The sequence below is a fragment of the Myodes glareolus genome, chromosome 10, assembly GCF_982192425.1.
Source record: "Myodes glareolus chromosome 10, mMyoGla1.1, whole genome shotgun sequence".
NCBI classification, from domain to species: Eukaryota; Metazoa; Chordata; class Mammalia; order Rodentia; family Cricetidae; genus Myodes; species Myodes glareolus.
In genome coordinates, this window is record NC_142035.1 from 247,248 (window position 1) to 264,511 (window position 17,264).

The 17,264-nt window shown below is 42.7% G+C and overlaps 1 protein-coding gene across 1 annotated transcript in view; it reads right to left on the minus strand.

Annotated features, from left to right (window-relative positions):
- Nucleotides 1-145: 145 nt before the first annotated feature.
- Prpf6 (pre-mRNA processing factor 6) overlaps nucleotides 146-17,264 on the minus strand; it is a 42,156-nt gene continuing 25,037 nt past the window's right edge. The window contains exons 9-12 of the mRNA XM_087911399.1: nucleotides 16,626-16,788; nucleotides 11,920-12,038; nucleotides 10,051-10,269; nucleotides 146-256 (exon numbers count right to left, since the gene is read on the minus strand). Coding sequence (XP_087767525.1) covers nucleotides 146-256; nucleotides 10,051-10,269; nucleotides 11,920-12,038; nucleotides 16,626-16,788 — 612 coding nt within the window. The remainder of the gene's footprint in view (nucleotides 257-10,050; nucleotides 10,270-11,919; nucleotides 12,039-16,625; nucleotides 16,789-17,264) is intronic.

A 17,264-nucleotide genomic window follows, 5' to 3' on the forward strand; every position in this document is an offset into this window, starting at 1 on the left:
GACAAATTGGTGACCACATAGCCAACTAAAATCCACTTAAAACCTTAGAGAGCTTGGAAAGAAATACTAGACACTAAAAAATAAAGTTTAGCCACATTTATTTTCCTGAATGGGCTTTGCTTGCTGGTGGCATGCTTTGGCTCCTTTAAGAGTGGTTTTCCTGGTTCAGCGATAGCAGGAAAAAGGCCAAGGTTTTGAAAGCTGGATTTCTGGGCTGTACTGCCAGAGTGAACTCTGATTCTTTCTGGAGGTCCAGCTATGGAGCATTTTAATGGAGTTTGTGAATAGAGAACTACAACTTGCTTAATGGCAACACAGATTGGCTGTGTGCCTGAAAATGAGGCTGTGAGCATGGCTCTCAGAGGCAGCAAACAGCTCTGCCATGTTGGACCGGGTGGGACAAGCAGGCAGTGCTGTATTTAGCCTAGCAATGGTGCCATTTAAGTTCATAAGAAGGGCTTAGCATTTTTTGTCATTTTGTTTTTTGTTTTTTTGTTTTTGAGACAGGGTTTCTCTGTGTTGCTTTGGGAGCCAGTCCCGAACTAGCTATTGTAGACCAGGCTGGCCTCAAACTCAGAGATCCACCTGCCTCTGCCTCGGGAGTGCTGGGATTAAAGGCGTGCGCCACCACCCAGCAGAAGGGCTTAGCATTTTAAGAAGCACTTCTGGTCAGAAAATAATTACAGACATACAATAAGGATAGACTCAGACATAAAAGACCTCTAAATGGGTCACAGTGTGTTTTTAAAAAGTATGTAGGCTTGGGAAAGAGAAGATAAAGAGTATAGAGAGTCATAAAAGGAAGTAAATGATTTAAAAGATAAAACAAAGTCTTTAAAGAGACAGAGTACAGACAGTCATAGATTAAAGGAGTAAAGATAATAAAATAAATATTAAAAAGTAATAGAGTAAAAACAAGCCACGTAGAGATGGAATATACACAGAGAGTCTGGATTATGTATATTATTGTGTTGTCTTTGAATTTTTTGACTGTGAAGGAGCTAAGTAACCAACATATATACTTTAAAGGTATCTTGACTTCAGAATTTGAGTCTAAGGTCATGTTGCCTTGGAAAAGAGATTCTACTTTTGTTTCCACAGAGGATGAGAATCTGTGGAATCCCTCCCGGATAATGTGGTTTGATGGACCAAGACTCCCCAAAAAGTTGCTGTGAACATCCCCCAAAATTACTTTGCCCAATAAACAGCAGGAAGCAGTTTGGAAATAGCTATGCCCAAATTCCCTAAATGATTGTTTATAAATATTTGTTTACATTTCAGGGAGGATATGCTAGAGATGGATACTTTGCATTGGTATAGATCTGGCTTTATTGATACAATATTAAGGTCAATTTTGCTATACTGTGTATATGTATTTCTGATTTTGATTAAGGTATTGTGTGAGCAGCTCATTTAAAAATGTAATGCATAATTACGAAATATAGGTTAATAGATAATCATCTATAATAGTCAAACTTGTAGTCATGTTAGATTTTTCTAAATGCAGAGATGTATTTCAGATGGATAGGCATTCTTCAAACCTTTCAAAGACTACAGAATATGGCATTTAAAATGTTTAAGAACTTAAGACTTTTCACGACAATTAGACACATGTGCTCCTGGCAGCACCAATTACTTCAAGAGGAAGATGGGCATTAAAGAGGCTCCTTATGGCGTTTGCTAGCCATTTGGGTAAGAAACTGCTCTTCCCTAGACTGCTTGATGGTATGCTATATGAACTGGACTTGCAGGACCCACAGAGAAATGACTGCTGAACTTGCCTAAAGGTGAGATGGTCCTTCAGGGTTCCTGCTACATGAAAGAGTCTGCCAGATATTCTGCAGGACACAGAAAAAAGCAACGGATGGACTTTGCCATTACAACACAGAACAGATCTTCAAATTTCCTGCTTCATGGAAAAGTCTGGTGGATACTATAGGCCTGTGGGCTGAAGATGGATGTCCCAATGGTACAGAAGAACTTTGGGTGACTGTCCAGGCAGTGAGATGTCTCTGTCCATTCTAGAGTTTTGGGAGTTGCTTACAATGCACTTCCTGTTAACTTAGGTAATATTATATCCTTCTGGAGTCTTTGATGAAGTTGAAGAATAGATATAGTTTTCCTTAGTTACGATAAAAGATAAAGTAGATATAAATATTGTAATTATGATTCTTGCTTGATACCTGCTTTGTTTTATGTAATTTTACTATGTTAAAGTTAAAACCTTCCTTTTTATTTAGACAGAAAACGGGAGGCAATGTGGGATTTTGCTCTGTATGCTGTGATTACCATTGGTTAATAAAGAAACTGCTTTGGGCCTATAGCAGAGCTATAGGGAACAGAGCTAGGCAGGGAAAACTAAACTGAATGCTGGGAAAAAGAAGGCAGAGTCAGGAGAAGCCATGTAGGCCTGCCAGAGACAGACTCTGGACGGAACCTTGGCAGTAAGTCACAGCCACTTGGCAATACACAGATTAACAGAAATGGATTAAATTAAGATGTAAGAGCTAGTCAATAAGAAACTTGAGCTAATAGGCCAAACAGTGATTTAATTAATACACTTTCTGTTTGGAGTCTGGGCAGCCAGGAAGGAACAAGCAGGCTCCCACAACAATCAATAGCTAGGCAGGAAGAGGTTAGGTGGTGCTGGAATATCAGTTAAAGGTATGCTACAGTTGCTTATGCTGTGGAACATTTGTTTAATGATGCAATGATGTGCTGCATTCTTTTATGTTGCATTTGTTTAACTCTGTGAAGCTGTGTTACTTTTACCTGTTGAAAACATCTGAGTGGTCTAATAACGAGCTGAACAGCCAATAGCAAGGCAGGAGAAAGAATAGGTGGGGCTGGCAGACAGAGAGAATTAATAGGAGAAATCTGGGGAGAAAGGATCAAGGATCGAGAAAAGAAGGGGCCATCCATCCAGCTACACAGCAAGCCACGGAGTAAGAAGTAAAGAAATGTATACAGAATAAAGATGAAAGCCCAGAGGCCAAAGGTAGATGGAATAATTTGTGTTAAGAAAAGCTGGCTATGGGCTGGAAAGAGGGCTTTTCAAGAACACTGGTTGCTCTTCAAGAGGTCCTGAGTTCAATTTCCAGCAACCACATGGTGACTCAAAAACAGTGTAATGAGATGTGGTACCCTCTCTGGCCTGCAAGCATACATGAAGGCAGAATACCTTATACATAATAAAAAAAAATAAATCTTAAAAAAAAAAGAAAAGCTGTCTAGAAATAAGCCATTAAGGCTGGGCATTCATATCTACGTGTATTCATTTGGGAGCTGGGTGGTGGGCCACCAACAAACCAAGAACCAAAAGAGTAAAAACAACTAACAACAAGGTGAGACCTGCAGACAGGGAGAGAGCTCACTGAGAAGCAGGGCAGAGTCATCAGCCAAACACAGAGGAAGCAGGATGTGTACGAGATGAGGTATAACTGGCATGAGCCACGTGGCAGCAAGTAAATTAAGATAAATGGGTTAATTTAAGTCAGAAGAACTACTTAAAAACAAGCCTAAGCTATCAGCTGTGCATTTATAATTAATAAGAAGTCTCTATGTGATTATTTAGGAGCTGGCTGGTGGGACAAAAAAGTCCACCTACAAACTACACCAAATGAAAAAGGATTAAAGCAGGGAATAGGGCTGTAGATCAACGGTAGAATGTTTGCCCAGTACACCCAGGAACCTGGTTTGCTCTCAAACACTAGAAAAATAATGAGTGAATGCAGGTTTCACATTTCCTAAAGACGCATACAGACCAATGGAACAGAACTGAGAGTTCCTAAATACATCTTCAACATTTACTATCAGCTGATTCTCCATAAGGGTGTCACGACCACTCAACAGGGCAAGAATAATCATTAGCTATCAGGGTTGGGATCAGTGGTTAAGAGCATGTACTGTGCTTCCAGAGTCAAGTTCAATTTCCAGCAACATTAGGTGGCTCATAGCCACCTATAACTTCAGGTACAGGGGACCCAATGTTTGGCCCCTGTGGGAGCATGCACTCATGTGCACATACTGGTCTAAATGAGAATGGCCCCCACAGGCTCATATACTTGACTACTTGGTCTCCAGTTGGTGGTTGATTGGGAAGAATTAGGATGTACGGTCTTTTCAGAAAAGGTGTGCCACTGGAAGAAAAGTTGGGGTTTCAAAAGCCTCCTGTCATCCCCAGCATACTCTCAATGTCTCCTGCTTATAGATTCGGATGAAAGCTCTCAGCCATTCCCTCCATCATTTCTTCCGCCACACTCCCCACCATGATGATAACAGACCCCTATTTCCCTGGAACTTAAGACCCAATTAAACACTTCCTTCTATGTGTTGTCTTGGTCATATATACACGATAAAAAATAAATATTAAAAAATGAATTAGCCATCAACTCCCTAACCTCTAAGTAATCATTTTTTTTTTCTCTACAGATTTCCTTTTCTATTTTACCTCTAATCTTTTTGATAAAAATTCTTTGGGCTTTTCAAGACAGGGTTTCTTTGTGTAACCCCGGCTGTCCTGAAACTCGCTCTGAAGACCAGGCTGGTGTCAAATGGAGAGAGACTCATCTGCCTATGTCTCCCAGGTGCTCTGATTAAAGGCCTCACTCGCACACCTGCCTGGAAAATGAATACTAATAGAATCATATAATCTACAATCATGCAACTGAGTATGGTGGTACACAGTTTTAATACCAGCACTCAGAAAGCAGAGGCAAACAGAACTCTAAACTGAAGAACTGACTGGTTTACACAGCAAATTCCAGACTAGCAGAGTTCCTGTCTAAACAAGCAAACAAATAACTATTTTTTGCTTAGACTGTTTCAATACTCATCCATCAAAGATGAGTTGAAATCTTTAACACAAGCTAGGCAGGGCAATACAACGCCAACAGTCTTAGCATTTAGGCGGCTAAGGCAAAAGAATCTTGAGTTCCAGGATAGCTGGACTATATGGCAAGTTCCAGACTGGTCTGGGCTATATAGACCCTGTCTTTAAAAACAAGAATCTAAGTCCTGTGAGCTCTAGAGTTTTATTCATCTAGTTTTTATATTTAGTTCTGATTCCTTTTGAGTCCTGTATATTGTTTCAGACAGGGCTCACCTATATTTTTTAGTGGTAGAGTACTTTTCTAATATACATGTGGCCTGCATTCAATCCCCAGCATCACACACAGATAAAAGATGAATTTTATAGAATTTCCTTGCATGTGTAATACTGGAGATTCAACTCCAGGCCTCACATATGATAGATAAATATTGTAAAATGAGCTTTATCCACAGCCCTATAATGTTAATTATAATTTAACAAATTGTCAAAATTAAATTCTAGGACTGGTGAAACGGCTCAGTGGTAAAGATACACGCCACCAAGCTTGACAATCTGAGTTCAATCCCCAAGACTCACATGGCAGAAACAGAGAACCAACTCTCACAGCTGTCCTATGACTGCCACATGCCCACTGTGGCGACACTCATAACAGATGTAATTTAAAAAGAGACTCTAATTTTAAAATTAATAGCGCATCAAAGTTCTATGGACAATGCCCCCCTTCAACGGGGGAAGTGATATCTTTAGACACAGTGAACAAAAATCTTTCAAAGAAGCTTACTGAGGGGCTGGGGAGATAGCACAGTGGGTTAAGAGTGTTGTACAAGTATGAGTGCCTGGGTTCAAATTCCTGCCAAGCACCCACATAAAAATCTGGGCATGAGCCAGGAGATGATGATATATACACGTTTAATCCCAGCACTTGGGAGGCAGAGACAGTTGAATCTCTGTGAGTTTGAAGCCAGACTGGTCTACAGAGCAAGTTCCAGGATAGTCAAGTCTATTACACCAAGAAACCCTGTCTCGAAAAACAAAAATGAAAGAAACAAACAAAAAAGCTGGTCGTGACCAGGCTTGATAGTGCACACCTTTAATCTCAGCACTCTGGAGGCAGAGGCAAGCAGTTCTCTGAGTTGGAGGCCAGTCTGGTCTACAGAGTGAGTTCTAGGATAGTCAGAACTACACAGAAAAATCCTATCTAAAAAGCCCCCTGTCCCCCAGTGCTAGAGCAGGAAACCCAATGTCTTCCTCTGGCATCTAAGTATTTCAAATAGATAAATCTATAACACACACCACCACCAACAACAACTGAAAAAAATGAAAAACTGCTCGGAGTGTCAGAGTGACCTGAACCACACTGCTTAGGCTAAGAGAATAAACATTTCCTACGGGACAAGGGCCATCACAGGAGCCGATAACAACTGGGGGAGCATTGCTTCAAGGACAGCCAAGAACTGACCAATTAAAACTATGTCCAGAGTATGCTTCATCTACATACCCCAAGGACAGATAGGAACGAGCCAATCGAGAATATACATGTCCATACTTCATTTACATAATGATATCATGCTTTTTCCAATGTGCTGTCCTCAATTAGGTATACATATGAAAATTAGGTGAAAACTGGTGGTCCTGCAAAACTGTCTATAAAACGTCCTGTAATCTCTGAAAGGCAGCTTCTCCCGCCCTCTCTGTGTTGAGTGTGCTGGACGAGTTCCATGCCTAGGCTCGTTTGGAATAAATCTTGCTTTTGCATCCAAGTTCCATTCCCTGGTGGTCTCTTGGGGGGTGGGGGACGACAAGAAGTCTGGGCACAATACAATAACAACAACAATAAACTCCAAGCATATGAAACATTTTACCAAGGCCTATCACTAAAATCAATGATAATGCTGGACACACGTCTTTAATCCCAAAACTTGGGAGGCAGAGGCAGGCAGATTTGCGAATGAGTCTACACAGTGAGTTCCAAGCCAGCTAGGATTGCATAATGAGACCGTCTCAAAAGAAGTAAGGCAAAGAAACAACACTAAAGACCATAAATAAATAAATAAATAAATAAATAAATAATACTAAAGATAACAACAATAATAAAAGGCTGGAAAGATAGCTCAGTGGAACTGGTTCTTCTTCCAGAGGATCCAAGTTCAATTCCCAACAACTACAACTGTCTACAACACTAGGTCCAGGGTATCTGATGCTTTCTTCTGGATGTGATGCCTACTATGGGATTTCCCTCTGTATGCTGTGATTACCATTAATAAATAAACTGCTTTGGACCTATAGCAGGGCAGAACTTAGCTAGGTGGGGAAACTAAACTGAATGCTGGGAGAAAGAAGGGAGGAGTCTGAGAGAAGCCATGAAGCCAACGCCAGAGTCGGACATGCCAAAACTTTGCCGGTAAACCACTGCCATGTGGCAATACACAGATTAATGGAGATGGGTTAAATTAATAATAAGAGTTAACCAGTAAAAAGCTAGAGCTAACGGGCTAAGCTTTGACTTAATTAATGCAGTTTCTGTGTGATTATTTCGGGTCTAAGATAGGCAGGCGGCCAGGAACCAACAAGCAGCCTCCCATTACAGATGCCTCGGGCATTAGGCACATATATGATACACAGACATACATGAAAGCAAATATTTATACACATAAAACAATAAAATATTTAAAAATAAAGCAAAACAAAGGAAAAAATGAGCTGTTTATTCCAAATGAGCTGTCAGGGGTTCAGTGGCACATGTCTGCAATCCCAGCACTGTTGCAGAATATTCAATCACACTGTGAACCCCAAGATTTCACTATTTACTGGAAAAACCTGTTTCTAGTTGTAGTATGGCTCAGCCCTAATCCAAGAGCTTTCAGCTTATTGTAAACAGGATTAAATTAAGCAAACATAGGTAAAGAGGTGGAGCAAGCAACCAGTTGACAGGAAGTGAACAAGAAAAAAACCACAGAGAGTAAGAGGGAGTCAGGCGGATGGAGAGGAAGACACACAGGAAGTAGAAGGGAGGGACACCGAGTTGGAGGAGTTTTGCTTGAGACAGCATAGGAGAGGTCTTTTCTATGACATCGGCAGAGGAGGGAGGTCAGCAGGGTGCTTTCTCTGCCTCTCTAAGCAGGCTTTCACCACAGCATCTAGCTCTAGAATCATATGGTAAAATCAAACAATTGAGATTTTGCTAAAAACAAAACAGCACTTCAGAAGCTGAGGCAGAAAGCTGAGTGTTCAAGGCCAGTTACGGCTATACCATAAGATCTACACTGTAAGATCCTGCCAGATTTCTCTTTTTAAGGCAACAGCGTGGACAGAACACTGCAGACTGAAAAAGCTGTGGTGCATGTGTATTTTATATTCAGCAAACATATCTATAATATCTCATCACTACTATACCCAGAGAGGAGGCAAAGAGGTCAGAGACTAGCTGCCCTAGAGTACACAGTGTAGGGGCAAACAATGAAACCTTTCCAGGGTCGAAGGAAAGGACTGGCACCCAAGTACTGTTCACACACACACACACACACACACACACACACACACACACACTTTTATTTAAAAGACAGGCAAAAAGAAAAGTGAAATTTTTTTTTAAAATTACTATTATTACTATTATTTTTTAAGACAAGATCTTACTCTAGCCCTGGCTGGCCTTCTCTTGCTTCCTAAACCACTATGCCTGGTGAAATAACAGGTTTTCTAGTCATAAAAAAAAGCTAAAAAAGGTAGCAAATGAACACACAGTTATGGAAAATCTTCAAGGAGGAAGGGAAAACACAGTGATCAACAGGTAACAGAAACTGCAATACTGCTTAATGAACAAAAGACATGAGGGCTGGATGCAAGAGGTTACATCGTTTCCTAGTGTGCTTGCTAGTTTTCTATCAGCTTCACATAAACTAAAGTAATCTGGGAGGAGAGAAGCTCAGTAAAGAAAATGCTTCTAGTCGAGCAGAGGTGGCACACGCCTTTAATCCGAGCAGTGGGGAGCAGAGGCAGGCAGGTAGGCTATCTCTGTGAATTCAAAACTAGCCTGATCTACAGAGCAAGTTTCAGGACAGCCAGGACTGTTATATACAGAAACCTTGTCTCAGAAAAACAAAAAAAAGGAAGGAAGGAAGGAAGGAGGGAGGGAGGGAGGGAGGGAGAGAGGGAGAGAGGGAGATAGGGAGAGAGGGAGGGAGGGAGGGAAGGAGGGAAGGAGGGAAGGAAGGAAGGAAGGAAGGAAGGAAGGAAGGAGGGAGGGAGGGAGGGAGAGAGGGATGGAGGGAGGGAAGGAAGGAAGGAAGGAGAGAGGGAGGGAGGGAGGGAGGGAGGGAGGGAGGGAAGGAAAGAGGGAGGGAGGGAGGGAGAGAGGGAGAGAGGGAGGGAGGGAGGGAGGGAGGGAAGGAGGGAGGGAGGGAAGGAGGGAGGGAAGGAAGGAAGGAAGGAGGGAGGGAGGGAGGGAGGGAAGGAAAGAGGGAAGGAAGGAAGGAAGGAGGGAGGGAGGGAGAGAGAGAGGGAGGGAGGGAGGGAGGGAGGGAGGGAGGGAGGGAGGGAGGGAGGGACGGAAGGAAGGAGGAAAGGAAGGAAGGAAATGGTTACTTTAATCCCAGCTCTTGGGGGGCAGAGGCAGGCATATCTCTGAAAATTTGAGACCAGCCTGGTCTACAGAGTTAAAGGACAGTCAGGGCTACACAGGGAAACGCCTTGAACACAGAGATCCTCCTGTCTCCGCCTCCTGACTACTGGAATTAAAGGTGTGTGTCACAACTATCCGGCCAACCTATATCTTATATGAGACCTCAACACAAAAATCATCTGTAGGAGAGAGAAAGATGGCTCAGTGGTTAAGAGCACTGGATCTGAGCTCAATTCCCAGCACCTACACAGCAGCTTAGAACCGTCCTAACTCCAGTTCCTCTTTTGGAGCACAGATATGCACGCAGTTAACCATCTATATACAATAAAAAAAAAAATGGAAAAAAAAAATCGAGTCCAGCCTGATCTACAAGAGCTACTTGCAGGACAGGCTCCAAAAGCTACAGAGAAACCCTGTAGCCTCGGAAAAAAAAAAAAAAGGAAAAAATCGTATTTACTTATCACTCATTCAAGATAGAGTCCTGCCAGGCTGTCCTTAAACTTGTGATCTTCCTGCCTTAGCTTCCTGAGTGCTGGTACATGTATGCAACACCAAAGCCTAACTGACTATGTATTTAGAAGAACACTGAGCAACAGTTTACCTGGATCCACTGTTCCCGATTGATCTCTACACCGTTGGCCCGCAGGGAGGTGATGGCGCGGTCAATGATCTTCTCCACCATCTGAGTGTTCCCATTGGCCTCCTCCAGCTTGGCAGCTGTGATCCAGATGTGCCGATCTGTAGGAATGTTCTCACGTGCTTTATTTAAGACCTTGCGAGCATTTTCATAAGTTTCCAGCCTTGCCAAAGCAAGCCAAAGCTAGACAAAAAAGGGAGAAAAGAAGTGAGAAGTGTGTTTAAGGCTGGTGGCACCAAGTGGCATCTTCCAGGTTGGACGGCCAGCCAGTCTCACTGGCCCACAGCACTTCTACAAAGTGCTTTCTGAAAGTTCTCAAGCTTAAACAGAGCCTGTAATTATTCACAGAAGCCCCCCTCACTTCATCAACTGTTCAGCTGTGCTTTGGACACTGGTTACCATAAAAAGTTGATAACTCTTGATCAGAGGTTCTAAGCACTGTTTAAATGAGCAATGTGCCAGACTTGACAGCAGGTGCTAGGGTAAAAGGTGAGCAGAATGGGGTGGGGTGGGGGGCGGCGGGAGGGTTGAAAAGATGGCTCAGAGGTTAAGGGCACTGGCTGCTATTCCAGAGAGCCTAAATTCAATTTGCAGAAACCACATGGTGGCTCACCCATCTCTAATGAGATCTGGTGCCCTCTTCTGGTGTGCAGGTAGAACACTGCAAGATAGATAGATAGATAGATAGATAGATAGATAGATAGATAGATAGATAGACAGACAGATAGACAGAACACTGCATAATTAATAGATAGAAAGACAGACAGATAGATCTTCAAAACAAAACAAAAACAGTGAGCCAGATGGGTTCACAGACAGTTGTGTGATGATGCTTAGTCCTCTGGAATTCTCATGCCCCAAAACTACTGACTGCAACACAGTGTAGGAGGTCCTTCTGTTTATGTGCTGCTTTCATTGGTTGAATAAAGAAACCGCCTTGGTCTTTTGATAGGGCAAAACTTAAGTAGACATGGAGAAGACAGAACTGAATGCTAGGAAGAAGGGCAGAATGAGAGATGCCAGAGTCTCCTGCCTGAGACAGATGCTGGTCAGAATCTTGCTGGTAAGTCATAGTCACGTGGCGATACACAAATTAATATAAATGGGTTAAATTAAAATGTAAGAATTAGCCAATAAGGGCCTGGAGAGATGGTTCAGTGGTTAAGAGCATTGCCTGCTCTTTCAAAGGTCCTGAGTTCAATTCCCAGCAACCACATGGTGGCTCACAACCATCTGTAATGAGGTCTGGTGCCTTCTCTGGCCTGCAGGCATACATGTAGGCAGATACTGTATGCATAATGAATGAATAAATATTTTTTAAAAAAAGAATTAGTCAATAAGAAGTTAGAGCTAATGGGCCAGGCAGTGTTTAAATGAATACAGTTTCTGTGAGATTATTTCGGGTATAAGCTAGCTGGGCGGCCGGGACAAACAAAGGGCTCCCCCTCCTCATGCAACAGCAACATTTCATTCCTAAAATGTACAGAATATTTTAGTTTGCCTGAGTAGTGACCAACACAGTTTCCTATAGCAATCAGGGATGAGCAAAAAGAGACTTAGTCTTGCCCATCTACCACATACACTGAGCACCAACGTGTACTGTAAACCACTGTATTTCACACCTACCACATGCAATGCACTTTTACCTGTACTAATTGAAGCCACCTGCTACCTTCCTTAGCAACTACAATAGAATACCATTCTGGGTTTCATAATGCCCTCTAATGCCAGGAACAGTAGCTTAAGTAAGCAGTATACACACAGCAGTCTCAGGCACTGAACTCTGCTGAAGCCTTCAACAACAGAGTGGTGGGCTGAGCCTGGCAGACTCACCTCCACACTAGTGGGACAGCACTCCACTGCTCGGCTCAGCATGATCCTAGCGTCTTCAGGCTCCTCAAGCTCAACAGCAGCTTTCCACAATCGGACAGAGTTTGGGACATGCTCCAGGGCTAGGAACGGTCAAATAAGAGACTGGTGTCAGAATGACGCTGCCAGCTGGGTAGGACAGCCCCCCACAGTGGTAATCAAGAGCTGCCAACATGCCCGTTTGGCCAGTCCTTTGATGTTGGTGTAGACATAAAGCCAGAAAGAAGAAACAGTCAAAGGTCATTGAAGTTGTATCAATAGGACTTGTCACATCAAAACTACACAGCTCCACTGAAATTTGAGAACAAGATGAACTAGTCTTAAAGAAGTCAGAACAACTACAAGAAAACAGGCTATATACAGGGAAAGACTTAAGTTGTCTAGATTGAGGGCAATGTTACATGGGTTACATGGGCACATACTCAGTAAGACATCAAACCGTATACCTAAAATCCATGTATGGTTTACTAAAAATATATTTTAAATGACCAGTATCAAAAAGACCTACCGATTTTATTTTCCCTTAAGAATACCTGAAACTTAAAAAAAAAAGTCATAAGCAAACTCTGGAAGGAACTCCTACAGAACAATGATAGGATACTCCATAGAGCACCTAACTGTGTGTGTGTGTGTGTGTGTGTGTGAGAGAGAGAGAGAGAGAGAGAGGTTTCATCATTAGATAATCTAAGATGACTCACTCACTGGCAAGCAGCATGACAGGTAGCATGGACACCCCACAGAGGCAGTCCAAGTGGCAGAAGTTTCACCATATTCCTAGAATATATTGTGACTTAAACTTGTGAATGACTTATTTCTGCAGTCTGCAAGTTTTTGGTGGGTGAGTTTACTCCCCCCCAGCTCCAGGATTTGCTATAGAGTTAAGGATGTCTTTATGTAGTGAAGGAAGACTTTGAACTCTTAATCCTCCTGTCTCTACCTTTCACAGGATGGGATGTATTCCCACACCCTGATTACTGCCACAATTTTCTATTAGTTTTCATGTTGTGTATGAATGTCGGAAACTGAAACAAGTAAAACTATGGATGAAGACCACTGTAAAAAACTGCAGTGTAGCTCACAGACAAAGCTCTTTCTTGGCATGTATGAAATCCTGGAATCAACACCACCATCCCATCACCACACACACATATGCACAAACACACACACTCTGCGATGTCTTCAAACATATGAAATACGTTAAAATCTAGGAGTTCGGGGGCTGGAGAGATGGCTCATGGGGGCTGGAGAGATGGCTCAGAGGTTAAGAGCATTGCCTACTCTTCCAAAGGTCCTGAGTTCAATTCCCAGCAACCACATGGTGGCTCACAACCATCTGTAATGAGGTCTGGTGCCCTCTTCTGGCCAGCAGGCATATATACAGACAGAATATTGTATACATAATAAATAAATAAATATAAAAAAAAAATCTAGGAGTTCATGACCAATGCTAAAAAGAGAACATGAATCAGATACAGTGACGAACATCCATAAACCTAGGTATTTAGGAAGCTGAGACAGGAAGATTCCTAGATTAAACAGAATAACAGGATTGGGGTTAACCTGGCTAACTGAGACAATGTCTCTTTTAAAAATATTTAGAATGTTAAAAACTGGGGATGGCTGTAGCTCAGTAGCAAAGTGTTTGACTAGTACACGAGATCCTGGATTAACAGCCTAAAAATAAAAACAAAAACAAAACCCTTAAATCTTAATTAAATAAACATCATTAATACTAGAGAGAAGCTCATTATTCCAAAAGTGGTGGGGGGGGGGGGGTGTCTGGAGAGATGGCTCAGCGGTTAAGAGCGCTGGCGGCTCTTCCAGAGGTCCTGAGTTCAACCATACGGTGGCTTCACAACCATCTGTAATAAGATCTGGTGCCCTCTTCTGGTCTGTAGGCAGACTTACAGGCAGAACACAGTTTTTTTTAAAAAAAAAAAAAGTAATGAATCAAGCACTTACTGAAAATCAGAGTAATTAAATCTTAATATGAGTAAATTCTCCTTAGACTAATACTGGGAGCCGGGCAGTGGTGGCACACGCCTTTAATTCCAGCACTCAGGAGGCAGAGACACGAGGATCTCTCTGAGTTTGAGGCCAGCCTGGTCTACAGAGTAAGTTCCAGGATAGTCAGGGCTGTTACACAGTGAAGCCCTATCATGGGGGAAGAAAAGAATAGAAAAGAAGAGAGGGGAGGGGAGGAAAGGAGAGGGGAGAGGAAGAGAGGGGAGGAGAGGGGAGGGGAAGAGAGAAGAGGGGAGGGGAGGAGAGGGGAAGAGAGGAGAGAAGAGGAGAGGGGAGAGGAAGAGAGGAGAAGAGGGGAGGGGAGGAGAGGGGAGGAGATGGGAGGGGAGGGGGAAAAGAAAAATACTGGAAAGAAAGCAGAAATAATAACAGAATTGTAACATCACCAATATCACTTCCAATGACTGAGAGGGGGCACTTTCCTCTGTTCCAGATGGCAATTGAAATCTATAAAGAATTCCACACAGGCCCTTCAGTCACTGCTCAATTCCACCTCACAATGGAGAGAGCAGAGGGAGAGAGCGAAAGAGAAAGAGAGAGAGAGAGAGAGAGCTCTGCTTACACACACACACACACACACACACACACACACACACACACACACAAAGGGGAAAAAAGCTGGTTATGGTAGTGTATAACTTTAATTTCAGCACTTGAGAGGCAGAGAGGATCTCTATGAGTTCAAGGCCAACCTGGTCTATATCACAATTAACGGTGCTATGTTGTAGTAAAACTGTCTCAAAAAGCAAAAATTGTCAGGCAGTGGTAGCACCTGTCTTTAATCCCAGCACTCAGAAAACAGATACAGGCAGATCTCTGGGAATTTGAGGCCAGCCTGGTCCACAGAGCAAGTTCAAGGATAGGCTCCAAAGCTACAGAGAAACCCTGTCTTGGAAAAAAAAAAAAAAAAAAGCAAAAATTAAGGGCTGGAATATGGTTCAGTAGTTAAGAGCACTTGCTGCTCTTACAGAGAATAGAGACTCAGTTACCAGCACCCACTTGTTGGCTCACAACTGTCTGTGAACTCCAGCTCTAAGGGCATCCGAGGCTCTCCTCTGGCCTCTGAGGTACTGCATGCATGTGACACACAGACATGCATGCAGTAAAATAAAAGTAAATAAATAAATAAAAATAAATCTTTGGGGCTAGAAAGATGGTTCAGTGATTAAGAGCATTGGCTGCTCTTAGGGAAGATGGGTTTTGATTCCCAGCAACCACATGGCAGCTGACAACCTTCTCTAACTCCAGTCCCAGGAGATCGTCCTCTTCCGGCCTCTGTGGGAACCAGGCATGCATATGATACAGAGAGTAAATGTGGGCAAACACTCATACACATAATTTTTTATTTTAAAAAACAAAACAAAAACCTTCACTTGATACCAATAAAGCTTCCAGATCTACCTTCCAATTTACAAAAGAACTTAGGAAACAGAGGACCATGACTGCAGAGCACGGAACCTACAGAATTAATCTTCCTCCTTCAAGAACCTTAATGCACACTGACCACGCATGCACATGCAGACATGTGCACATGGTGTGCAGAGATGACAACTGAGAAAATGGAACGCTACAGACCTCTATAGTAAGACAGTACTGTGAAATATTCTTTTAGATGTTTCAGGGGGAAACCAACTGTGTCCACAAAGCCAGTGCAGTGGTGCAAGGCCACTCTGAGCAATATATAGTAAGTTCCAGGTCAGCTAGCAACCCAGTCTCAAAAACCCACAAAAGGGCTGCTCAGCAGGTAAAGGTACCTTCCACCAAGTCTGGAAACTTGAGTTCAATCCCTGGGATGGATAATTAAGAGAGAACCAACTCATGCAAGTTGTCCTCTAACTTCCACATGTACACTGTGGTACACACACATACATAGAGACACCATACACACATACATAGACACCATACACACATACATAGACACCATACACACACATACATAGACACACACACAAACACAAATACTTTTGTTTTTTGGTTTCTGAGACAGGGTTTCTCTGTGTAGCCCTAGCTTTCCTGGACCTTGCTCTATAGACCAGACTAGACTGGCCTCGAACTCACAGAGATCCACCTGCCTCTGCCTCCTGAGTGTTGGGATTAAAGGCGTGTGCCACCATTGCCTGACAATCTTTAAATTTTAAAAAAAACAAAAAGACAAAAAAAAACAAAAGCAAAACTGTATTTTAGCTGACGATGAATGGATAGCATGAGGCGCAGTCTAGTCAGTGCAGGAAGGAATTCAATGACCATCCGTAATCTCAGACTTAACACCAACGGGTACACTACCCTGTAGAAACACCTTAGATCATGTCAAAGGGCCTGGCTGAGTACACTCTTATCTCCTCCAGAGCCACAGAAGCAGGCTGGAATCCAAGCTGTCCCTGTACTGCGAATAAGGAAAGCTGAGATGACAGTGACTCACACTATAAAAAGGCAGGGATGTGGCTTCCAATCAGGGTGAGAACTCTCCGACCAGAGTCCTTTCCTTACAGAAGGTTCAAGGGCAGAGGGAACCACTCCAGGAAAAGACCTAGACAATATCACCAGCTTCTTAACTACTCTCAGAGAAAGCCTGAGCAGAGGAGCAAAGCTGCTCTCCAAGAGAACAAAGCACAGAAAGTAAGAGAACACCTCCCAGGAAGGCTTACCTTTCCGAAGAACACGCTTCTTTGCTCGAATGTCAGTTTCTAGCTCTGCTGCTCTAATGTAAATCCTGACAGACTGTGGGAGATGACGGACAGCTTGTGCCACCACAGCCTTGGCTGTGTCCCCAGGCTGTAGCCTAGCTGCTTCTAGCCATACATCTTCACTCTGGGGAAAAATAAAAAATAAAAAAAAAAAAAATCAATAAGAACAGCCTAGAAACCACAAGGGAGAAGTGGGTTCTGCCTCTGGGGCCCTCAGATTCTACAAGGATCATCAACTTGGCCATAAACACACATATATATGAGAATTCACCCAGAAATGACACAGCTTAGAAATGTGGCTACCATGCTGGAATGAAAGGCACATATAATCCTTCACAAACAAAAACAAATACAATGTACAGTCTACAGAAAAACCAAAGATCTTATGTCTGCCTGGGAGGTTCTGATTTATGTCTAAAGTTCGGAGAATTCCACAGAGAGTTTCTTTTACTATCAGGAATATCTATTCCACACAGAACATATGACATTCAGTTGGTTTCATAGTACTTATTATTCTTGTCAAATCATCCTACCTCCTAAAACACAAGTGCTGGAATATCCTAAGAGTTAGCACTAACCTCTAAATTTCTTTTCCTGATT